General features: G+C 37.3%; 10 protein-coding genes across 10 annotated transcripts; 3 read left to right on the top strand and 7 right to left on the bottom strand. All coding sequences in view use genetic code 12, as the record gives it.

The window, feature by feature from the left end:
- Positions 1 to 100: 100 nt before the first annotated feature.
- On the bottom strand, positions 101 to 4,261 carry DEHA2B01430g (DEHA2B01430p; the record flags this gene model as incomplete). The annotated part of the gene is made up of 1 exon (XM_457028.2): positions 101 to 4,261. One exon carries the CDS (start codon positions 4,259 to 4,261, stop codon positions 101 to 103), a length of 4,161 nt encoding a protein of 1,386 aa, XP_457028.2.
- A 1,331-nt stretch (positions 4,262 to 5,592) lies between these two features.
- DEHA2B01452g (DEHA2B01452p) lies at positions 5,593 to 10,386 on the bottom strand (the record flags this gene model as incomplete). Its single annotated transcript, XM_002770011.1, has 1 exon — positions 5,593 to 10,386. One exon carries the CDS (start codon positions 10,384 to 10,386, stop codon positions 5,593 to 5,595), a length of 4,794 nt encoding a protein of 1,597 aa, XP_002770057.1.
- A 2,586-nt stretch (positions 10,387 to 12,972) lies between these two features.
- Positions 12,973 to 14,352, bottom strand: DEHA2B01474g (DEHA2B01474p; the record flags this gene model as incomplete). The annotated part of the gene is made up of 1 exon (XM_457030.1): positions 12,973 to 14,352. The coding sequence occupies one exon, from the start codon at positions 14,350 to 14,352 to the stop codon at positions 12,973 to 12,975; it is 1,380 nt and encodes a 459-aa protein (XP_457030.2).
- A 124-nt stretch (positions 14,353 to 14,476) lies between these two features.
- On the bottom strand, positions 14,477 to 16,423 carry DEHA2B01496g (DEHA2B01496p; the record flags this gene model as incomplete). Its single annotated transcript, XM_457031.1, has 1 exon — positions 14,477 to 16,423. The coding sequence occupies one exon, from the start codon at positions 16,421 to 16,423 to the stop codon at positions 14,477 to 14,479; it is 1,947 nt and encodes a 648-aa protein (XP_457031.2).
- Positions 16,424 to 16,609: 186 nt separating this feature from the next.
- Positions 16,610 to 17,356, top strand: DEHA2B01518g (DEHA2B01518p; the record flags this gene model as incomplete). The annotated part of the gene is made up of 1 exon (XM_457032.1): positions 16,610 to 17,356. The coding sequence occupies one exon, from the start codon at positions 16,610 to 16,612 to the stop codon at positions 17,354 to 17,356; it is 747 nt and encodes a 248-aa protein (XP_457032.2).
- A 99-nt stretch (positions 17,357 to 17,455) lies between these two features.
- DEHA2B01540g (DEHA2B01540p) lies at positions 17,456 to 18,334 on the bottom strand (the record flags this gene model as incomplete). The annotated part of the gene is made up of 1 exon (XM_457033.1): positions 17,456 to 18,334. One exon carries the CDS (start codon positions 18,332 to 18,334, stop codon positions 17,456 to 17,458), a length of 879 nt encoding a protein of 292 aa, XP_457033.2.
- A 133-nt stretch (positions 18,335 to 18,467) lies between these two features.
- DEHA2B01562g (DEHA2B01562p) lies at positions 18,468 to 19,577 on the top strand (the record flags this gene model as incomplete). Its single annotated transcript, XM_457034.1, has 1 exon — positions 18,468 to 19,577. One exon carries the CDS (start codon positions 18,468 to 18,470, stop codon positions 19,575 to 19,577), a length of 1,110 nt encoding a protein of 369 aa, XP_457034.1.
- A 22-nt stretch (positions 19,578 to 19,599) lies between these two features.
- DEHA2B01584g (DEHA2B01584p) lies at positions 19,600 to 21,771 on the bottom strand (the record flags this gene model as incomplete). Its single annotated transcript, XM_457035.1, has 1 exon — positions 19,600 to 21,771. The coding sequence occupies one exon, from the start codon at positions 21,769 to 21,771 to the stop codon at positions 19,600 to 19,602; it is 2,172 nt and encodes a 723-aa protein (XP_457035.2).
- A 130-nt stretch (positions 21,772 to 21,901) lies between these two features.
- Positions 21,902 to 22,108, bottom strand: DEHA2B01606g (DEHA2B01606p; the record flags this gene model as incomplete). The annotated part of the gene is made up of 1 exon (XM_002770012.1): positions 21,902 to 22,108. The coding sequence occupies one exon, from the start codon at positions 22,106 to 22,108 to the stop codon at positions 21,902 to 21,904; it is 207 nt and encodes a 68-aa protein (XP_002770058.1).
- Positions 22,109 to 22,314: 206 nt separating this feature from the next.
- Positions 22,315 to 24,093, top strand: DEHA2B01628g (DEHA2B01628p; the record flags this gene model as incomplete). The annotated part of the gene is made up of 1 exon (XM_457036.2): positions 22,315 to 24,093. The coding sequence occupies one exon, from the start codon at positions 22,315 to 22,317 to the stop codon at positions 24,091 to 24,093; it is 1,779 nt and encodes a 592-aa protein (XP_457036.2).
- Positions 24,094 to 24,541: the final 448 nt, after the last annotated feature.

A 24,541-nucleotide genomic window follows, 5' to 3' on the forward strand; every position in this document is an offset into this window, starting at 1 on the left:
TATCAAGTATTAATTATTTATTACTAATTATTATTATATAGTATCTTAACTATCCGATTTCTTTTTAAATTTTGAAATAATACGATATCACTTCAGTTTATCATTTTTGAAAATCATCAAGGACAATATTCGACCTTTGACACATTTGTTGGAAAATACTATTATCCATATTGAATAAATTCAATGGAGTATCGAATTCTTGTACTTCACCCCTGTCTAAAACTAAAATTCTGTCATAATGAAGAATTGTTTTCAATCTATGAGCAATACATAATATTGTACAATTAGAAAATTCTCTAGCAATGGTAGTTTGAACTTTACTGTCTGTCCCGTAATCGACAGATGAAGTGGCCTCATCTAAAATTAAGATTTTAGAATCTCTAACTAATGCTCTAGCAAAGGCAATCAACTGTCTTTCACCAAGCGAAAAATTAGAACCTTCATCCTCAACACCTTGATCTAAATGGAATTTGTGCAAAACATCGTTTTCTTTTTCTTGCTTTTGAATATTCTTCATTCGTGAATCATCAATTAAGCCAGATCTTCTTAAAGCATCCCATAATGTCTCGTCTGAATGTTCCTTAAACGGATCTAAGTTAGTACGAATCGTACCACGAAATAATATTGGATCTTGAGGAATAATAGACAAACAAGATCTTAAGTCTTTTAAACCAAGGTGCGAAATATCAACATCATCGATCATGATTTTTCCTGATTCCAATTCTGATAATCTATATAAAGCAGTCATTATAGATGATTTTCCAGCACCGGTCCTACCACAGATACCAATCTTTTCAGTTGGCTTAATATCTAAATTTAAATCTTTCAATACGAGTGGTAATCCGGGCCTGTAAGCCATAGAAGCATTTTCAAACTTAATACCACCGTTTCGTGGCCATTCTGGGTGTGGAGTGTTTTCAGTTATAAAATACGGAGCTTCTTCTGGTAAGTTATATGCATAATTGCAAATTCTTTCAACAGAATTCATTTCGTTCTCAACCTGGGTAAAAGTTCTTATAAGCATCGATAATTGTCCCGCTATCTGCAAAACATACGATAATAATAACCCGACAGACGATGCACTAATGTTAAAAACTCTGTTCACACACAACAATGCAACAAGCAATGCCATTAACGATGCAATAATGTCCAAATGAATGGCTAGCCAACGTTGGTTTGCTATAGTGATGTAATATGCTTCATTCATTTTGTTGATTAAACGATCATTCTTATCCAAGAACCTATTATCTGCTTTATATGCTTTAATAGTATTCATACCGTTTAACGTTTCATTGAAATTGTTGTATACATGAGATCTCTGAACTGCTTCCAACCTTTTAATTTCCCTAGCTGATGATTGATAATAATTCGCCACTGCAACGAAGATGAATACCAAAAATGGAACGGCAATTGCAAACCATGGTAAATAACAGATACATAATATAAACACACCAACAATGTTTGAGAACATAAAAAATAACAATCTCAATTGATCCCCAATTTCATTATCTAAAACATCAGTATCTTTCGTAAATCTATTCAAGATTCTTCCCATAGGGGTAGTGTCCATGAAAGACATAGGTGCGTGTAATACTTTGTCGACAGCAATGACATTCAACGATCTTGAAGCTCTATTTGTTAAATACGCCAAAAGAACAAACTCAAGTGTTAAAAACAAAAAGGCTAAAATAGTGAACATAACATAAAACCCAATATAAAACCTGTCAGGCTTGCTGGAGAACCTATACTCGGTCCAGAAAGAAAGCCAAGTATTAGTAAATAATTGACAGAATGTAGCAAGTATGATTGATGATATCAAAAGTGGAACGATACCGAAATGTTTAAAGATTCCTGAACCATGCTTTACGTAATTCTTATAGACATCAAAACTTATACCATTCACGGCCTTTTCTTCTTCTTCAAATAATTTACCATCGTTCGTATTGTTCTTATTATAATCACGTTTAGTAGATTCATCATCTTGAATAGCCGATTTATGTGTTTGCGTCTTAGATAATTGTCTTTGAATTAACTCCTTCTCATTTTCTACGATTTCATCATCATCAATTACTTCATTCTCTTCCTCCTCTTCGTCATCGCTATCATTTGTCTGACCATTAAATGCCATCAACTTATTGAAGTCAGGGTTATTTGCATTCAATTCCTCGAGTGTGCCGACTTCGATGGTACCATCACCATTCAAAAAAATAATTCTATCAGCAGTACCAATCAATGATAACTGATGCGTTGCCAAAACTCTGGTTTTATCTTTGAGCAACCCTAGCATACAATTGTTCATAATATGCTTACCGACCCTGGCATCAACTGCAGATAAAACATCATCTAATAAAACAATATCCTTGTCAGCGTAAACAGCTCTTGCCAAATTAATTCTTGCCTTTTGGCCACCAGATAATGTAATTCCTCTCTCACCGATTTCTGTATTATCACCAGCAGGCAAAATTTCTAAATCACTTTCCAATGAACAGGCATAAATAACATTTTTATATTTTTCTTCGTCATATTCGCATCCAAATAAAATATTCTCCCTAACGGTTTCATTTTGAACCCAAGGGTACCCACATAATAACAATGAACCGTTGACATTAATTTCACCCGACGATCTTCTCATGAATCCAGACATAGCACTTAACAAAGATGATTTTCCTGACCCTATCAAACCAGTGATAACAACGAATTCATTCTTTCTAATAGATAAATTAATCTCCCTTAATCCCGGAAACGTTATCTCTTCCGAGTTAGAGCCCGAAAGACTCTTAGTAAGTTCCTTGGAACTGTCTGAGTCACTAGAATGAGAAGTGATCTCTTTATGCTCACTTTCAGCTGAATTTTCCTCATCTTCGAAGGTGTCCCACTCAAAAGAAGCATTTCTAATTTCAATAGAAGTGTTGGACTTTTCCATTAAGGCTAAAGCCTCCCCTGTCGCTTCAATTTTATTTGCTTCCATATCAACCTCTCCCGATGCCAAGTATGCACCCACTCTTTGTAAACCGATGAAAGCATCCACACCTGTTGCCAACGCCATAGGCAACATGATAACTTGTTGAGATAAAATGGCGAAAAGCGAAATGGACGAGAAAATAGATGCTGGGTCTCTGTCGTTCGAATTAATAGCATACAAAACTAGGAAGGTTACCAAAGATGAAAAAAGATTCATCGACATAGCGAAAGATACAATAATGTTTCTGAGGACTTGCATTCTGTAAATGATTTTCATCTCTTCCCTTCTAATATTTGAAATGTTCTCGTGGTATGGGGGCTCCCATGAATAAAACTTAATAATCCTTAAATTATTTAAAACCTCCTTAATATAATCAACTCTTGAATCGGTGTAGGCGTTTGCCTTGGATCTATATTCAAATAATTTCTTGGTAGCTACGGTAATAGCTGCCATAAAAACAAATAATAATCCAATACCCACAAGAGCAGTTGCACCGACATTATAAATCAAAATTCCAATGGCAACAGCAATAGGTACTGGAAAGGTAAACAAGAATGGTTGAAATCCAATGGCAAAATCGATTCTGGCCAAATCAGTTCCCATCATTGATGTCACCTTACCGGCTGGGTATTTATGTTTCGTTTCAGGATTGGTTCGGAATGATTTGTCTAAAATTGCCTTCGTCAATACCGCTTTAGCCTCTGCACCAGTCAACATGGAGTTGTAAAAAAAGTGGTTAATCAAAATACCAGTCACTAATACAACACCTGCACTACCGAATGAATAACCAAGGCCTTTCCCGATACCTGTTTCATAGCCAAGCGACTTCATTTCCACGTAGGAAATCAATTTCTTTGTTTGTAATGGATTAGCTGTCATCCCACCATTTGCCAATGCCAAATAAAAACATGACTTAAGGTACTGCCATTTGAAAGTCTTCAAAACAGCAATAACAGTAAGGGCCTTAGGAAGCTTGAAATCGCTCATATCATCCTCTTCATCCACAGAATTGGTCTCTACAGTCTCGCCCCTCTCCTTGCACTTTTGCACAATATGTTTCTGTTTTGCCTTCTTCAAGCTCGCCTCCAAGATCTTGTAAAACCTGGCGTACATCGTCTCGATCCGAATATCATCTGTGAGTTTGAACATATCTTCTGGCTTCAACGTCCTCTTGTACCCCGTATTTAGCACGGGAAGCAACCACAAAAAAAATATTCTTGATAAAAGATTTACCCTTTTTTCTGGATACTGCTTACGTTCTTCATCCAACGGTAACGGTGGCACTTTGTTAGACAACATGAACGATAACAACCTCTTCTGGGGTTTCAACTCCAAAGATTCCTCCCTGAAATCCTTCTCATTATTCGACATTTTAAGTTGTGTTTTATGTTAAGTGAAAATTAGGCTCCAATCACCTTATGTACTTAAATAAAAAAATTTCAATTTCCTCTATCAATATATATATTTCTACTTCTTCACGAATTCTTTTTCACTATCTTTTTTATACGACTCGAATAAGCTCCCTGATATATTTGCTTCTATGAAATATCATATACCCCCAAATTGGTGTAAATATGACTGATTTCTGCTGTATTTATAATCATAACATTTCTACGGCTCCTCTTTTTTTTTTTGGAATACTGTCCGCTTACATAACTGCTTCCTGTTGATAACGGATTATTCAGACGTATTCTAGACTAGACAATGAAAATATATTACATACTGCGTGCCATTGGTGACATCCGTATTCTCGGGTTTTGACGAATTCTATCATATCCAATGTCAAAAGCGTCTTAGATCTCTGGCAGTAGTGCTAGGTTTTGATAGGGGAAATGGCTTTGAGGTTGAGTAATACCATTTCGCAATCATCAAGGAGTTATCGGAGATAAATGGGCGATGGATACGATGGGGGCAAAAGTTTATGCGTCCTTTGAATATCGGCGTTAGTGGTGTATATAGCCCGATTACACGGTCTAACGACTGATCAGGCTACCTACGAGAAGGATATTAACTACGTATTTTTCGAATGTTGTACGGATGGATATCTAAGATAGTAAGCATTATTCTATTAGTTAGAAGGTGCGAAGTTCATTGCATATGAAAATTCCCAACGTGCTTCTATTTCAAACGCATTCCGCGAACATAGTTGGCCCATCAGGTGAGAGACGGTTACGGAAAAGACGAGGCAGAAGATGAGACTAATAGTAGAGTAGAAAAAAAGTAGTAGAGTAGTAAATTAGTAGATTAGTAGATTAGTAGAGTAGTAGAGTAGTAGTGGAGTGGAGTTGCAATGCACGAGTGGATGTTTGCATAATATATATAGAATATTGCGCCATGGTGTGAATGTCAATTGTTTCGATCCGAGTTTCCAGTCCGGTCCTTACCTTAACGACTACGTCAATTCAGATTGGGTAAGATCTGCGATTACACATTGCATCCATACACCACATTTATACACCAATGCTCTATTAACGGCTAGGATTTCTGCCTATACTAGAAAACTACACCATCTTTTGAATATATTATATTGTAACTAAAAAAGCACTAGTATGTATACTAATATAAAGAAATTAAGGTATCCAAGAAGAAATCAAATTATGGGTATTGACAGACATCAAATTGTGTCCAGTCTAGAAATAAAACATAGCGGCCAAAGCTACGAACGAAAATGATGTCCATGGCTTGATCACACTAGCAGAACCTTCAAAAACAGCAGGCGAGGTAAAAGAACTTCCAGATGTACTGGAAGACGAAGATGGGTAAACTGTGTTAGAAGCAACAGCGGGTGCGACCGTTTGAGGGGCTGCAGATCCAGAAGACGAAAAATCGTTCGTATTAGATGATGCTGCTTCAGGTGTGTCCAATGGAGGACTAGAAGTGTTAGGAGAAGCTACTCCTGGTGGGTTTGAGCTTGAGACAGGAGCCTCTTGTTCGGATAATGGGTAGTAGGTGGTGTGAGTAGTCTGGTCGTTATAACCATAGCTGGCACCTGTAGTCTTTGGGACATTGGAACAACTGGTATCATCGCACGATAAGACGGTGATGACAGCAGTGCCAGTTTCCTTAATGTTATCACCGACAGAAGTGGAGACTTCAGTATTTTGACTTCTTGAAGCTCCTTCATCTGTCAATGGACAATATGTTGTGTAGGTTGTTTCATCTTTGGTAACAACCGTAACCCCTGTCGTTACTGGGATATGCGAGCATGCATTATTCTCGCAAGATGTAACAGTGATAACAGTTGTTTCCATGTTCGCCTTAGTCGAAGGCAATGCAACGTTATTTATTCCGTTGGTGGAAGCTGTAGTTACTACACCAGCTCCAGACCCATGTTCTGTCAAGTCATTTGAAGTTCCACTCAAAATTGATGTGGTGGTTGTGTAGTCTCCATTAGAATCAGTCGTAATACTCACGTCACCGGTTTTCGTAATAGTAGCACCATTATCATCTGCAGTGGTGAAGGTAGTGTAGTAGTCAGAACATTCCTTGCATTCACCTGGAGCAGTAGGTTCTCCAGTTGATGTTCCAGTTGGTGCTCCGGTTGGTTCTCCAGATGTTGCTCCAGTTGGTGTTCTAGTAGGTTCGCCAGTTGCTTCTCCTGTTGGTGTTCTAGTAGGTTCGCCAGTTGCTTCTCCAGTAGGTTCTCCGGTTGATGTACCAGTTGGTTCTCCCGTTGATGTTCCAGTTGGTTCTCCCGTTGGTTCCCCCGTTGGTTCACCAGTAATAATGGATGTAGTAGTAGTATAGTCACCATCGGAATCAGTGGTGATAATGACATCGCCGGTCTGAGTGGCGGTTACACCATCTGAATCGGTGGTGGTGAAAGTAGTGGTGTATTCGGTACATTCTTCACAGTCACCAGAAGCAATTGGTTCACCACTAATGATAGAAGTGGTGGTGGTGTAGTCACCATCGGAATCAGTGGTGATAATAACGTCTCCAGTTTGGGTGGCAGTTACACCATCTGAATCGGTGGTGGTGAAAGTAGTGGTGTATTCGGTACATTCTTCACAGTCACCAGAAGCAGTTGGTTCACCACTAATGATGGATGTAGTAGTAGTATAGTCTCCATCGGAATCAGTGGTGATAATGACATCTCCAGTTTGGGTGGCAGTTACACCATCAGAATCGGTGGTGGTGAAAGTAGTGGTGTATTCGGTACATTCTTCACAGTCACCAGAAGCAATTGGTTCACCACTAATGATAGAAGTGGTGGTGGTGTAGTCACCATCGGAATCAGTGGTGATAATAACGTCTCCAGTTTGGGTGGCAGTTACACCATCAGAATCGGTGGTGGTGAAAGTAGTGGTGTATTCGGTACATTCTTCACAATCACCAGAAGCAGTTGGTTCACCGCTAATGATAGAAGTGGTGGTGGTATAGTCACCATCGGAATCAGTGGTGATAATGACATCGCCGGTCTGAGTGGCGGTTACACCATCTGAATCGGTGGTGGTGAAAGTAGTGGTGTATTCGGTACATTCTTCACAATCACCAGAAGCAGTTGGTTCACCACTAATGATGGAAGTGGTGGTGGTGTAGTCACCATCGGAATCAGTGGTGATAATGACATCGCCGGTCTGAGTGGCGGTTACACCATCTGAATCGGTGGTGGTGAAAGTAGTGGTGTATTCGGTACATTCTTCACAATCACCAGAAGCAGTTGGTTCACCGCTAATGATAGAAGTGGTGGTGGTGTAGTCACCATCGGAATCAGTGGTGATAATGACATCGCCGGTCTGAGTGGCGGTTACACCATCTGAATCGGTGGTGGTGAAAGTAGTGGTGTATTCGGTACATTCTTCACAATCACCAGAAGCAGTTGGTTCACCGCTAATGATAGAAGTGGTGGTGGTGTAGTCACCATCGGAATCAGTGGTGATAATAACGTCTCCAGTTTGGGTGGCAGTTACACCATCTGAATCGGTGGTGGTGAAAGTAGTGGTGTATTCGGTACATTCTTCACAGTCACCAGAAGCAGTTGGTTCACCACTAATGATGGATGTAGTAGTGGTGTAGTCACCATCGGAATCAGTGGTGATAATGACATCGCCGGTCTGAGTAGCAGTTACACCATCAGAATCTGTGGTGGTGAAAGTAGTGGTGTATTCGGTACATTCTTCACAGTCACCAGAAGCAGTTGGTTCACCACTAATGATGGATGTAGTAGTAGTATAGTCTCCATCGGAATCAGTGGTGATAATGACATCTCCAGTTTGGGTGGCAGTTACACCATCAGAATCGGTGGTGGTGAAAGTAGTGGTGTATTCGGTACATTCTTCACAGTCACCAGAAGCAGTTGGTTCACCACTAATGATGGATGTAGTAGTAGTATAGTCTCCATCGGAATCAGTGGTGATAATGACATCTCCAGTTTGGGTGGCAGTTACACCATCAGAATCGGTGGTGGTGAAAGTAGTGGTGTATTCGGTACATTCTTCACAGTCACCAGAAGCAATTGGTTCACCACTAATGATAGAAGTGGTGGTGGTGTAGTCACCATCGGAATCAGTGGTGATAATAACGTCTCCAGTTTGGGTGGCAGTTACACCATCAGAATCGGTGGTGGTGAAAGTAGTGGTGTATTCGGTACATTCTTCACAATCACCAGAAGCAGTTGGTTCACCGCTAATGATAGAAGTGGTGGTGGTATAGTCACCATCGGAATCAGTGGTGATAATGACATCGCCGGTCTGAGTGGCGGTTACACCATCTGAATCGGTGGTGGTGAAAGTAGTGGTGTATTCGGTACATTCTTCACAGTCACCAGAAGCAGTTGGTTCACCACTAATGATAGAAGTGGTGGTGGTGTAGTCACCATCGGAATCAGTGGTGATAATAACGTCTCCAGTTTGGGTGGCAGTTACACCATCAGAATCTGTGGTGGTGAAAGTAGTGGTGTATTCGGTACATTCTTCACAGTCACCAGAAGCAGTTGGTTCACCACTAATGATGGATGTAGTAGTAGTATAGTCTCCATCGGAATCAGTGGTGATAATGACATCTCCAGTTTGGGTGGCAGTTACACCATCAGAATCGGTGGTGGTGAAAGTAGTGGTGTATTCGGTACATTCTTCACAGTCACCAGAAGCAGTTGGTTCACCACTAATGATGGATGTAGTAGTAGTATAGTCTCCATCGGAATCAGTGGTGATAATGACATCGCCGGTCTGAGTAGCAGTTACACCATCAGAATCTGTGGTGGTGAAAGTAGTGGTGTATTCGGTACATTCTTCACAGTCACCAGAAGCAGTTGGTTCACCACTAATGATAGAAGTGGTGGTGGTGTAGTCACCATCGGAATCAGTGGTGATAATAACGTCTCCGGTCTGAGTAGCAGTTACACCATCTGAATCGGTGGTGGTGATGGTGGTTGTATACTCGGTACAGTCCGCACAGTCTGAAGTTATTGGGTCTACTGGTGCTGATGGAAACGGTTTACAAGAACAATCAGTTGGAGCACCATTAGGTGGAGCATCGTTATACCATATTTGGCTTCCCAACAATATACCTAATACCGCATTCGTTCTAAAGCCCCTGGTTGCGTATCCTGTCCCTATATCAAATTGAACATTAATCGCCCCAAGAAGACTGACAGTTAATATACCAGTATTTGTATTATAGACATATCCTGTGAACGTTAAGGTGAGTGCAATGATATTTCCATTACCAAAACCGGCCACCTTTATACGAGGGTTACTTAAGACACCCCCTGTAAGAAGCAGTAAAGTGGATGATGGTGTACTAAGATAGATTGTTTGACTCGTATCAATCAGGAAAACCGCATTAAGTACATTAGGAAGTAGTTGCATGGTTGCACCTGCGCCGACGTTGAAACAACCGTCACCATTGATCGATGATGATTGAACGTAAGTGACTCCTTCCAAACAAATTTGACCATTGTTTTCAAGAGACAAGAGTCCACTGGACCCAGCTACTTGTGCTAACACTACAAGAGACGCAACTCCAGATTGTTGTTTGAAATACATCAAACCATCGTTTGTCCAACCAGAAACAGAGGTGACAACAAAAGGATTGGCCAAGTGCAATGCACTACCAAACCACATATCACCAGTGTTGGTGAACTCGGCAATACTCGCAAGAACATAAAGAGATGCAGCATTGGCATCTAAGGCATTAAATGCTAACTCTCCTGAGTTTTCGATTGAGCCACTGACAAGTGAAACAGCGGCAGCTAATAAATTGGTACTTGTGACATAAAACCCTCCCTGATTATCTAAGTTACCAGCAATAACAGTGGCTAAATTATTCACAATCGAGTAATAAACATCGGGGTTAATTGTTAAATCGCCTATTTGAAGATCTACTGGTGAGATCTGTACAGTATCTTTCGTGATTGTGACTGAGACGACACTCGTTACAAACGCTAGACAAGCTGCGACGAATTTGGATCGAAACAACATTGTTGCAAAATATTATTCCTTAGCCTGTAATTCAACTTCAAACTTTTTGGACAACTCCGAATTTTCTTTCATTAAATACTCCTCCCAAAAATATCCTACTAATTTGTTTACTTAGCTATGGTGCACCTTCGCTATGGGCTCAACTCTCGTATAGGCAGGTTTGCGTATTTGGCTCGGGCGTATTGTCATTTCTTGACCGGCGTATTCGATATTCAAAAGCCTAGTTCACTGCACATTCCGACCTGCCAATCATAATGCTAATATAATTAATGATGTAAACGCATAAGCTTCCCTCCAATTCCTTTTCTTCGATATTCGCTAATTGTTCTCTAGTAACGCATACCCGAGAAATCTTAAATTTTAATCTTTTGTTTATTTCTTTTAGTACTGATGCAAAGAGGCTGCAAGTGCATCATCGCCTGCATGATTATTTTATCATATTCTAAATACTGATATCCGACTACCTATTTCTGTTAGATAATCGTACGCTAGAAGATAACCGGACCATAAGGTGCATAGATTTCTGTACGAGTAGAGATCTGCAACTTGTAAATGCGCAATTGATGATTATTTAATGCATGTAAACAATGCAGTGTTAATCGCAAATATAGACAGATCGAGATCGTAGCCAAATTGGTTTACGCCATGAAGTATTTTTTTTTCAAATGAAACCGCCCACTTACGGTACAGAATATATGACCAGAATACACGAATAAGTTGTGGCTAATGTGGTATTAGGAACTACCTAAGTGAACGATCAGAGAAGAACAAGAGCTATATTCATCGCTTGATTTTATGCAATTATAAGGTCAGAAAATATGCTAATTCGGGATCGAGGGCCTCTACATTCGTGTTCATTCATGTACCTCGTATTTCAGGAAGTGCATATTCGCTGATGACCCGCGGGAAAAGGGGCCCAAATAACACCTCGTAATAAATGTGTCTTAACACCGATAGCATTCGCAATATAGCCAATTTACGTAGTGAGTCTTTATGTTTCTTCGGCATACTTGGCATACATTGGTTCAGCTCTCGATCTTCAAATACTGGTTGGATAATGATTAGTAAGAATTAATATCGGTGCATAGATCCCTACTAAGAGTGGTACTATCCCTAATGGACTCGAAAACAATTGTATATATACCTTGAAATGAGGGCCATGACACTACATGCAAATAATGGGTAGTACCGTGAATTTTTCACATTTAGACTTCCGTGTACATCCCTGGTTATGAGACCATCGCTTTTAATTTTAACGTAAGAAACAGGATGTCGACTCGAAGACAATCGCTTATCAAATTCTAGGACGTACAATACCTATATGGCAGGTATATCTAAAATTCCTCGATATTAATAAAGCATCAAATCTATTTTAGATAAAGCCTTTTGGAGGATGTGGCGATTTGACTTTGCTAAACTTGTTATCTCGTAAATTGTCTTTTTCGAGGCGTGGTCTAGCTTTATCTAGAGTTTTCTCGGAAATACAAAATGTGCGAAGGTATGCCCAAGGATTGATATCTGGAACGGGCATTATTTTTAACGCCTGAGCATTATCTGCTCTAATAGAATTCGAATTAGGCCATAGATTAGTTATCACTAGATAATGTTTTCTGTAGTTACTGTAATTGAATAATTTATTCGGTGAGAAGCCTCAATCGCCTTGAATCACGATGCTTGCAAGGGATTTGATTCAGATTCCTTAATTGTGGTTAACTAGGAATTATTGGCAAACAGAACTCAATCGCTGTAGATCTGGCCTCGGAACTCAACAAAAATAATCCAAATGCAATGCAACTCGGCGAATTCGTCCGTGATCTTGTACAGAATTACGAATATTGCATAATTGTCTTCGGAAATTTTGTTGTATCTGTGCAGAGTGAAAACAGTTTGCTTATATGGCTCAATATCTTCTTTCTGATAGCAGTATTAACCACCATCAATAAATATAAGAGGTCTATCCCATTTATCAAGTTCCTCGAAATTGTCTCAGACAACTTTTTCTCACCCGTGAACGTTAGGTTGAAACGAAGTTCCCCGCTACACACTACGAGATATTTCGTACAAAGGTCTCCTTACACCGTATAGTCGTATTCGCACATACGAATTTGGTCTCCGCGTAGGAGGAGCAAGCTGATATCGAAGAACATGTGTGACAGAATCCCAAAACGAACAAGATAATGACCTTATAAAAGGAGTTGAGTCATGTATACGTTAACAAAAAAATTTCCAGCTGAAAATACGATAAATAATATTTGGCATGATATCGCAACTTTAGTTCTGGCGAGTTAGTAGCATCTATAAAGCAATTATAGAATCGTAAATAATAGACTTTATTTTCTGTCTGTATACTACTTGTAGTAAATTTCATAACTTGGTTTTTTTGCATTTTTTGGCATTTTCTCTGAAAATTGCATAAAATTAAATCATGGGTGAGAAAGATTCGTTTTATTAATTATCACGAATAAAAAGAAAGGCTAGTTCGCCAGTTGAAATTATGTCACGGCTAAATGAAATATATTAATTATATAAAATATGCGATCCATAGCAGCACTATGCTTTAGATATTATATTTACTTAATATACTTACTATCTACGATTTTGCATTCGCTTTTTGAATTTCTTAATCCTAGGGTCATTAATCTTGAGCCGTTGATAATTCATTCTCACTGGCTTAACCTTTCCTTTCATATCTTTATGATTTGGATCTTGGTGGACATATTCTTCTTCGCTAGTTGTTTCGTCCTCTTCATGCATGTTATTCACCTCCATATAGTCCACGAGATTCTTCCGAGCTTCATCATCAAGTTTTTTGACTTCATCATGAATATTAGCATTCTTTAATTTATCTTCCTTAGTTTCTTCCGTGTTTGGTTTAATCTTCCATCTTCTGGTTGTACGCTTTTGCGTTATTCTTTTCCTTTTTGGGCCATTAGTCGCTGTATCTTTTTCTATAGTGTCATCATCATCGTCTAATTCAGCAGCCTCTTCCTCATTTTCTATGCTATTTATCAAATCAGGGTCTTCCTTGATGTTTTTGTAATCATTGAAAATATCAGAAAGCTTTCTATTATTGCCAAACGAGAAGAGCCTATGGGGTTTTAAAGGTGATGGTGAAACCTGAAATTTTAAGGGTGCTGGCAGTTTTGTTGGCGTAATTGGGTCTATAATATTCGATCTAATTGAGGAAATTATTTTCATTGAAGAATTTGTATGTAAGTCTTCAGCTACTACATTATCCTTGTCATTGGAATCATCATCCATATCGAAGTTGAACTTATTATTGACTTTGGCCAAATATTGTGGAGTTTCCATATTCTGCAAAAGAGACACTTTATTCCTTTCCGGTGTATGCATTTCAATACGTGTATTTTTAGCAGACGAAGCCTGTTCAAGTTTCTGCATCAACGATTTGTTTCTAGGCCCTCTGTTATTAGTAGGAGTCAATTCCAGAAGGTTAATTCTATTCACTCTCGTTTTAGTTGGGGTCTTAAACGTGTCTTCTGGAGCTTCGTCTTTCTGATTACTATACGTATCTGTACTCCTGCTTCCTACCTTATTCTTCAAAGGCGAGGAATCTGGTGGTGTTAGTCTTATATCAAGAATAGACAAAACTTTTCCATTGGCTTGAGGTGTTGGCCCCAATTCCGTATCTTGATTTTTGAGCTTATTATTACTAGAGTCTGAATTTTCATTGTTAAATTCTTCAACATCCTCAGCATCTGACTGTGACTCTGACATATTGATATCTATACCAATATTTGCTGATTCCAATGTTCTTTTATCCTGAATATTACGGACATTGTTCGTTTTAGCCTTTAGAACCTTATATGTCTTATACAATTCATAAACCTTAGGGTCCACTTTTATATCCAGTCTGGATGGTATTCTATTATTTGAGCGTTGAAATTCATGTTCCCAGACTTTTATGGCTTGTTTCAACTGAGTGATACTTTCTTGATGTGGCATATACTATCTTTTGAAGTGTCTTGAAGATAAAATCTATAGTTGGTAATAGTAAAAAAAAAAGATATTTATTGCGCGACGCGATCTTCACTTTATTCTATACATTAATCTCAAATATATACATCAATTAGTCTAAATTATCTACAAACTCTTTTACGTTCGAAAAACTTGGGTTACTTTCATTATCATTATTCATTGAATTGAGCATCTTGTAGACCGAGTTTTTGAAGCTTCTTTTCTCCTCATCAGAGTTAAATACATTGTTATTCAACTCAAAATCATCAATAAAGGAACCTGCTATAGATGTCGAGTGGTTCCAATAGTTATTTAAAAAGTGAACTATTGCTGATCTGTCGTTGCGGATAGCCAAATATACTACCAACCTTACCCAATTCTTAATGGAAGATTTGCTGTCAATCTTACTATTGTTCAATAAATTAAAGGATATTTCCCAGGTGTTCCAGAATTTAGCCCAGTCTCCAGCATTACCGTACGTGAAGAGGAGCAATTCTTTAAATGAATTAGTAGTTGAAGCATTTTCATCGATCTTTTGGTTATAGTAGTTAATTAAGTCTAAAGTATCCCTTGCCCTATTCTTTGCTTGGAAAATTGAGGGCTGACCAGGTAAATCAGGAAGATCACCTTCTTGATAAATAATATCGTCGATCATTCTAGAGCCAATTACGGTATCATTTTTTTGAACAAATGATAATCTCCAAAGCAATGGGAGGAATTCAGGATGGCGTGACATGTCAATTTGTTCTTTTGAAAACTGGAACAAAGAGGACACAAATTGAGCCAACTTATCGTATAACTCGTCCGAGTAAGAATTCATTTGTTTCGAATTAGATAAGTCAAAATGCTTTTTAATCTCTGGTGAGTCAATCAACAATTTCATGAAATCGACCATATCTTGAGTTCTTTCCTTTGATAAATCTATACTATTGCTTAATATTATCTGTAAGGAGCTATATTTATCTAAAAGTATGGAAGTTAGTTTCTCCAAGGACATGACGTCTGAATTTTGAATATGAATTGATCGGTAAAAATTGAATCTTGTATTATAATCTTTTATAGTTGGTTGTTGGAAATCAGATTCAAAACCTTTTATATGTTGTCTTAAGCTGTCGACAGTCAAGCTTTCTCCTGTCAATTTGTGAAGGTACGATTCCAAGGACTCATTTGACTGGGAAGCAGAGTACAGTCTCATTTGTTGAAAACGTCTTGCAAAAGGCGTCATCGTATGGAATCTTCTAATGCCAATAAAAATATCATCAGACTCTTCTGTTGCAGATTCTGGAGTCGAGTATTTTTCTATATCTTCTTCTCGACACCACAAAGTTTCTAAATTCAATTCATCTCTTCTACTGTCGGTCAAGATATGTATGCATGTATTATTGACTGCAGTATCACACATTACCCAACTATTTGGTGTTCTGCCATAATCGTTGTCGGTTGCAAGTGGGCCCTTCCTGGCTCTTCTAAGCATACGACGACGTGCTGCCGGCGTCTTACTATTCGAAGCCATCCCTTCTATTTTAGGAATCAAGTTGTAATTATGCTTTATATAAGTCCTGAGCTCGTTAGATGCCTTGTAGATATGCTTTTCTGATTTCCCAGTACAAATAATCATATAGTCGGTTGGTTGGTTATCTGCGTGATACTCATTTTCAGGATCTAATTGCGTCAAGTCAAATAATTCGATATCTTCTAAACCATATTCATTTGAAAGTAGCTCTAAAAACGTATTAACACTCGACGGTGCATGATCTGGAACAAAAGGCAATTCAACATTCTTATTTTCCAATAAAGGCGACGACGAATCATCACGTAAATACCACGGAACAGACTCTTCTGCATTCATTTCAGCCTTAGACAACCCATCCTGTACCTCATTTATATTTCCTTTCGATGCCTGTTCGGTTGGTTCGATTGGATCTTCCCCAACTGGTTCACTCAAGTTTGACTTTAAATTCTGACTCGCCGAATAATACCTATAATTATTAGCTCCAATAAATCGACGAACAACGTACGGAGCACTTCGACGGCCCACATAACCCAATAAGTTTGCCATTACTAACTAATATTTTATGGTAGAGATTGTCTTTGTAAAGGTATCTTCAATGGAAAATTTAACAAGTGTCGTGCAAGATAATAATTTTGCGATAATAAATTTTTTTGATTCTGCTCATCTATAAGTTGCAGATTTAATCTTTAACACCTGAAGATTAGTTTGTATATATGACGATATAATTACAATATGGCAAAACTTGTTCATAATATACAGAAGAAGCAGCATAAGGAACGTTCCCAAACCCAAGATAGGGCCAAATATGGTCTTTTGGAAAAGAAAAAGGATTATAGATTGAGAGCGGCAGATTACCATAAGAAACAAGCAGCTTTAAAAGCATTGAAACATAAGGCGTCTAGTTATAACCCTGATGAATACTATCATGCTATGACAAGCAAAAAAACGGATGATCGGGGGGTATTGGTGGCTGATCGTGGAAATGAAGCGATGTCCGTGCAGCAGGTTAAATTATTGAAAACTCAAGATGTTAATTATATTAGAACTATGAGATTAAATGAGTTGCTGAAGATCAACAAACAAAAAGACAATTTGGATTTTAAATCACAGGGAAAACATACAGTATTTGTGGACTCTTTCGATAAGCAAAAGCAATTTAAACCAGAAGAATTCTTTGAGACAGACAAAAGCATGTTGAAAAGACGTGAGAATAGGTTGAAAATAGATCAGTTGGAGAAGAACGAGAATTTGATTAAACAGGACCCAATAGAAGATCAGAACCAGAAGGACAAACAGGACTTGAAGAAGTTGAAGCAATACAAATTATTGAAAAGGAGATTGGAAAGAGAACAGCAGTTGAAGGAGGTTGAGTCTAAAATGGAATTAACAAAAGAGTTAATGAAGAAGGGAAGCGAAAAAAAGACGGTCGATTCTAATGGCAAAGTTCAATTTAAATGGAAAAATCAAAGAAAACGTTAATATTTTGTGAGGCTTAGTCCCAAACCAACTTGTATATTATTTTTGGCTATATATATATAATATAATAATTATAGAGTTTAATCTGTTTGTATTTGGAGCTCAATCATCATTATCGAGACTTCTGTTGACGTACTCAACAAATAATGGAGTGATCCTATCAACATCTACACTTCTCATTCTATTCAAACTGATATATGACCTTCTTATCCGCTGTAACTGGGCTATACTTACACTTGTAGCAGGCATTTCGATGAACAATTTCTTTTCTTTATCTATTAACGCTTCTCCCCCAATACTCATTAATTGTTGGTGTTGAACGATCTTGCCTATTACTGCCAGTGTTTGTTTGTCGAGTTCTTGCAAAAAATCATTTCCCGAGGTTGGTTTCACTAAAGTAGCTGCATTAGGAGGAGGAGGACGCTTCAAGACAAGACAATCCCAAATTTCATCTATTGGTAATGTCTCCTTGTCATAATCAGACATAATAGTAAATAGAGGTGAATCCCACCTAGTGTCATTATTAGGTTCTTCATATCTCATGCTCAATTGTTTAATAAGTTCATCATCCCACTTTTTTTCGTCATTATTTTCATTATTCCATTGAATACTCGTATTTAAAGAGCTCATTACATGGATAACACAATGTGGTGTTACTACTCCCTTCGCTTCGCAGTATAATTGGTACCTAAACCCTTTAATATATGCCAAAGAATCTAAAATAACAAAATTAGTACGAGATAAGTCTCTTTTAACAGCAGACATTTGACTACCTCTAGCATGTTTCTCCATGTTCGAATCTTTGTATGAATCGTGAGAAATTCCTAATGTTTCATCAGAGTGATAAATTATAGAATAGTTATGTCCTGGTCCGTTCGATTCTTTAGCAGAATTGATTTTGTCTTCTAATAACAGTTGTAATTTCTTAGCCCATTTTGTTTTACCCGATGAAGGCAACCCTGTGAATGTTATCAAGGGCATTTTTGTTCTACTATCTATTCTTCTATCTGTTAAATTTTTCACATCGATTTGAAAATAAAATTCAATTTACGAAACTGATGAGGGAAGATAATTGATTAACATGCACCAAACAATTTTATCCTAATACATTAATATGTCGTTTATACCTAGACGGATATTTCCCAACTACTCCCTACCACTATCCAACTTTAAGGGACACCATCAAAAGGCTCTAACCAAATTTGGTCATTTGGCTCCTCAGATTGATTTAGTACTTGAAGTCAGAGATTCAAGAGCTCCCGTATCAACGAAGAACGTATTATTTGATAGAGTATTGGCTCAGAAAGAGAAGATTATACTATATACCAAAAAGGACCTCTCAGTCTTGAAAAGTGACTTGATAAGAAAGTGGCACGATGCAAGCAACGAAGAATGTTTATTCATTGATGCTAGAAGTAAAGGCGATGCCCAAAAAATCATTGATCTAGTGGGGAAAAGGTATTATGCGATGACTCCTCCTCCTCCATTAGGGCTTAGACTTATGATTATTGGTATGCCAAATGTTGGAAAGTCGACCTTGGTGAATACGTTAAGGAATGTTGGATATAGTTCAAAGATTACTGGAGCTATATCAGGAAAGAATAGGAAAGTAGCGAAGACTGGTGGACAGCCTGGTGTCACAAGAGCAACAAGTGAGATCATTAGACTTAGCACTAAGCCCGATATACTTGTATATGATACACCGGGTGTATTTCTACCAACCGTTAAGGATAACGAAACCATGCTAGCACTAAGTCTTATCGGGTGTGTTCATACCTCCTTCATCGATCCAGTTATACAGGCTGATTACTTGCTTTATTTGTTGAATTTACAGGACCCTACGGGATCGAAGTATAAAGAATATATCGATCATCCTACGAATTCTATTGATGAACTACTCTATCATATCGCTCTCAAAAGAAATAAACTCGGAAAAGATGATTCATACGATGAACTTGGAATGGCTACTCATTGGACAAGTCTTTGGAAACAAGGAAGACAAACGAAATATAAGGGATTATTTGATTTACCAACAATTCTAGAGATAAATGGTGATGAATTACAAAGCATTTTCAAGAATGAACGAGAAAGAATTAGTAGCATGTCTGTGAGTGATAAAATTGAAAATAGTTTAGGCGAGGACGGCACTGCATCATCGAAACATCGGAAGAGAACAGCCAAAGATAGAAAATACGACATACAAAACCAATTGTTTAAATTGTAATATACATATACGTGTACATAGATTAATTTAAGAGATCATTAATATCTGGTAATGCCTCATATTCACCTTCACCAGCACCGTAATTCCCTTGGGCATTTTTCATCATAAATATATCATTTAGGTTATTATTATTTAGCATTTTCCGCTTCTTTTTGGCTTCAACTTCTTGTTTTACGTACTTTGTATCAAGCTCCTTTATAAGCTTCTTTGCAACATTCTTAGAATTTTTGTTGACATCTGTAAGCCACTCATCATTGGTTGTTGAATTTATTTTCAATACATTAGATAAATTAAATAGGTTTGTCGAGGGGCCAGAGTTATCATTTTCATTGGAAATTAGATTGTCTCGAATAAAATTTGGATTGTTCAAATATTCATGGAGATTTCCATCTTCCAAGGATTTAATGATAATCTTCTTGATATTTAGATTGAATTTATGAATTGCAGGCGAAGATACCAACAATCTAGAAGAAACGCCAAAATGGGATAACTTTGGAAAAGAAATTAGCGAATCATTAGATAGAGTCACTTTATTATTTTCCACAAAGAATGTATCTGAGTCATTACTTTCATTATCCTTGTTCTTTCCTTTGGTATCTAAATCCCTAGATAATATAAATGATTCCATTAAGCTATTAGTAGCCGCATTTGGAAGATTTGTTTCATTTGATGACTCTTCATCGTTTTCTTGTTTTATTGGGTTTTCATCAGGCGAATCAGTATTTGACGTAAAGGATTTCCCACTAGTAGTCATGATAGAAGTCAACAAAGGAAATTTTCCTATCTTCTCATCTTCTCTAAAGGGTAATCGTACCAAGATAAATGCATACACAAAACTTTCATTTACTTTTATCTTTGAAGGTATTAAAATACACACTTTAATCTCATCATTGGGTTTTTGGACATATCTTATTAATGCTAAACCTTCAAGATCGACTAATGACTGGCACAAGCCATTAAAACCGACGAGGTTCTTATATGAACATGAAACTTCTGGTAACAAATAGTACGACTCACCTGTTAAATATGCATAGGGCAAATCATCCATTTTTATGAACCCTAGAATATCCATGCCTGGATCAGAAGCAAGTTTTGCGGAGTTTAGCAAATCTTCGTCAAGAGTCAAGAGATCATAGTTCGAATATTTAAATCCATCAGTCCATTCATTTGCATCGATAGAAACGGTTTCTAAATCACCATCTTTGTCTTCATCATCATCATCATCATCATATCGGCGTTTCTGAACTTCTTCATCATCATCCTTACCATCCTCATCTTTAGACGAGACCAGTTTAATAAAATAATCTTTAACATATTTGGTTTTATCAACAGAACCATTTGCAGGATCTATCGTATATTGATGTCCGCTAGCTAACTTTTCAGCCTTAAGAGCAGGGTAAAGTTCCACGTTCAAGGAAATACATGTTTGATCCAACTCTGGGGCATAATCCGAATTTTCATTCTGGTTGCAATGATCACTCCCAAACCTCAATTGTCCTTTAAATGCTCTCATTGGCTTAACTTTCTTGAGCGGCGGGTTGTGTAATATTGACTCTACTATTTGGGCTGTAGTGTAAACCTCGCTTGTTTTATATGTATGGAAAACCGAGGCCCAACCAGATTCATTTTTAGCCTTCTCCGGTGACTTGTCAGGATATTTTAATCCGTCAACATCAAAATCAATTCCATTGAGCACAACATTAATATTCATCTCATTGATAGCATTTCGAGTTGCATCCGCAACTTTTGTCTCAAATGACTTAATTTTAGATTCTGCATTGGTTATAACCACAACATTCCGTACAAATTTAAGCTTTTGAGTATCCTTCAAAAGACCAATCCCTACTAACATGCTTTCAAAACAGTCTCCTTCGTCTTCGGTTATTTCTGTCTTGTTGGGGCAAAGTAGTTCTTTATATTTTCGAAGATCATCATATGTTGGTGCAATCTTATTTGAAACTACTTCAATGTTTTTGAATGAGTCTTCGCTAGAGAAAGGATTTTCTGTTCTATTGGAGTGGCATGTAATAACAGAAATGTAGTCAGTTTTCCTACCCCTTAAAATTTTGTTTGTAACTATATCGTAGAAATACTTCAATCCGTATTCTAAGTCACTAATATTACGACCATTTGATTTATTCGCCATAGAAGGCGATAAATCGACTATGAATGTAGTGACCTCTTTGCTAGCCATTTGAACCTTGATGATTGCATCAGTAAACAAATTTGAAAAATGATCTTAGGTGCGTAGAACATAAATAATCTATATCAGTTATACAAAACGATCTTTCTAAACAAGCATCAATTGAATACATATTAACAAATCATAGAAGTTCATATAAACCGAATATAATCAATTCATCAATTACATCCTTAGGATAACATATTTTAACGCAGACTGCTGGCATTTTCGAAAAAAATGAGTCTACCATACAAACATAAATATCAGCAGTATCCTCAATATCTAGGCCAGCAGACAGAATCGCAAGGATTAGAGCCAAATACAAATGTACGACTAATACAACCAGCATCTTTTCAGCCAATTCAATCACAAATACTGTCAATTATTCCCAATCACGGTGTTTTCGGGGGAAATGTATATCCTATAAATGATCAGGACGCCAACCAAACGCAATACCAAGGTAACCATAGAAGTAATACCAGCACGGGTAATGTTTTTAATGCAGAGGGATCCGTTCCATTTTTACCTACAGTAGAGGGATCAATTGATCAAAATATGCAATTTCTGTACCAGAATCATGTAGGACATAATTCGTATCCTAATATGCTAGATTATTCCTCCTTTGGTGGAAATCCCAATATGATGGCTCAACAATCCTCGCAGCAGTATCCATATGACCTAGTGCAATCTAGCCAACTGTTTCAGAAACTTCCCATTCAATTGGCAAAATCTTATGACTCCTTTGATCTTTCAAAGTCACCCAATTTAAAGTTTCCACCTCAATATCAACAGGTGAATCCAGAGGACTCTGAAATGCCATCATCAAAAGTGAAAATGGAAAGCCCGGTATTTTCATCTACATTTAGCGAACCCCCTGAAACGAATGCTAGTAAAACTACTTTAAAGGGCCACTTCAAACCAACACAAACGAAGCGTAATGCGAGACCACGAATTAACAAGCTAAATAGAAGCGAACCACTTCTTCTGAGAATTAATACAAAGAAACCAAGGCTTTCAAATACAGCGAATTTGATGGCTGAATTATCAACTGATGGATTATTTAGACATTTTCAGGATACATTAAAGATAGAGAAACCAGATGGATCTCAAAAGGCGTCTTTCTATTTAAGAATGAAGAACGAATTGGAGCGACAGCTATTTGATTTATTTGTGAATCACTTGTCAAAATCGATAGACATATTCTTTCCACAAGAAGTATTCCGGAAGATTATACCTGAGTTAGCATTAAACGACGAAACCAATATGATAGTATGTTCTATATTTTGTTTGAGTTCTTTAATGTTACAGAGAATTAATCCTGATAAGTTTGACCTGTCTATAACGGTTAGGTATTACCATCAAACTATTACATCTATAAGACACTATCTAAGTATACCTGAGATTGAAGAAAAAGATAATGGTATCATGGCCCGATGCTTACTAAGTACAATCTTGTTATGTATATATGAATTATTCTTCGTGGCCATTGACAGTACTTACATTAAAGGGGCATCAAGTATATTGTCATCAATTTTAATGAAGAATAGTGGGAATAAAAGCTTACTTAAGGATTCTCCATTTTATCAGATCTGCTTTTGGCCTATGTTATTATGTGATTTAATATTTTCGTTGAAGTATAATTCACCAAGCATGTATTCTATCGAAAGCTTTTGGAAACCATTGGACCCAGAATATTTTGAATCATATGGAGAGTTTTCTACCTATGGCTCATCCAAAACTGAAAATGATGCCGAATTGGTAAAACTAACCACCACGAAGGTAAATACTACGTGGTGGATACATAAATCTATGATTGATTTCAGTTCCATAACCAAATTCAAGAATGACATTAATGTTTTAACTAAAGAGGATTTCGAATCTAACAAACCATATTTAGAATGGTTAGATCTAAAGAAAAACCTCGACACCTTTGAGAAGCAAATGCCTTTGACAATAAAACCAACAATATATAAATCATGTTCCCGTCATAGACTTTTTCCAATAATTTACTTCAAAGACGAAGCAACAGCCATAATTGGCTTGAACTATAAACTAGCCAAGATAATGTTGTACGAAGCATTGATCCAAAAGACGAACCTATCAGATCCTTTAGCACAAGCGGAGTATTTGAAATATCCAAAACATTATGCTGTGAAGTTGGCGAAGGATGTAATAGGCATAATCAAAACTTATGATGCCAATTTGTCTGTTTGGACAGTAAACGCACATGCTCTCAGGTACGTTGCCCATTACGTGCAACATGAACCTGAAGCGTCCAAGGGGTTAGAAGACCTAGTGGAGAGGCTTATGGCAATTTGTCATTTGTGTCTCTAGACCAAATGAATAGATATAAATTCATACATATATAGATTTTATTTTACGTACAAATTGATGAAGCAGAATTCAATGTAGTGAGGTTACTTTAATCAATATAGATCCCTTTATATTAAGATAAACAAGAAGAAGACTACGTATGTATTTACTTCGTTCTTCTGTCATCACTACTACAAATTTCTTGGACAGGGTTCAATTAGAATAGAGCTTATGACTGTTTGATACTTTTTAAAAATCAATCTTTATTCATGATAATTCGTTCTTCTTTTATAACCTCGCTCTTGTCACCATAGTTTTACATCTTGGTATTCACAAACCGTTTGATCTGTATCAGTACGCCCATTATTACTTGGAAGTCTGAATCATCTTCGTATCTAGTCATAAAAGATTAATTCTCACGTGCGATATTGCTCTTAACTCCAGACCCTGTATTCTACAACATGAAATT

This window comes from Debaryomyces hansenii (assembly GCF_000006445.2).
Source record: "Debaryomyces hansenii CBS767 chromosome B complete sequence".
NCBI classification, from domain to species: Eukaryota; Fungi; Ascomycota; class Pichiomycetes; order Serinales; family Debaryomycetaceae; genus Debaryomyces; species Debaryomyces hansenii.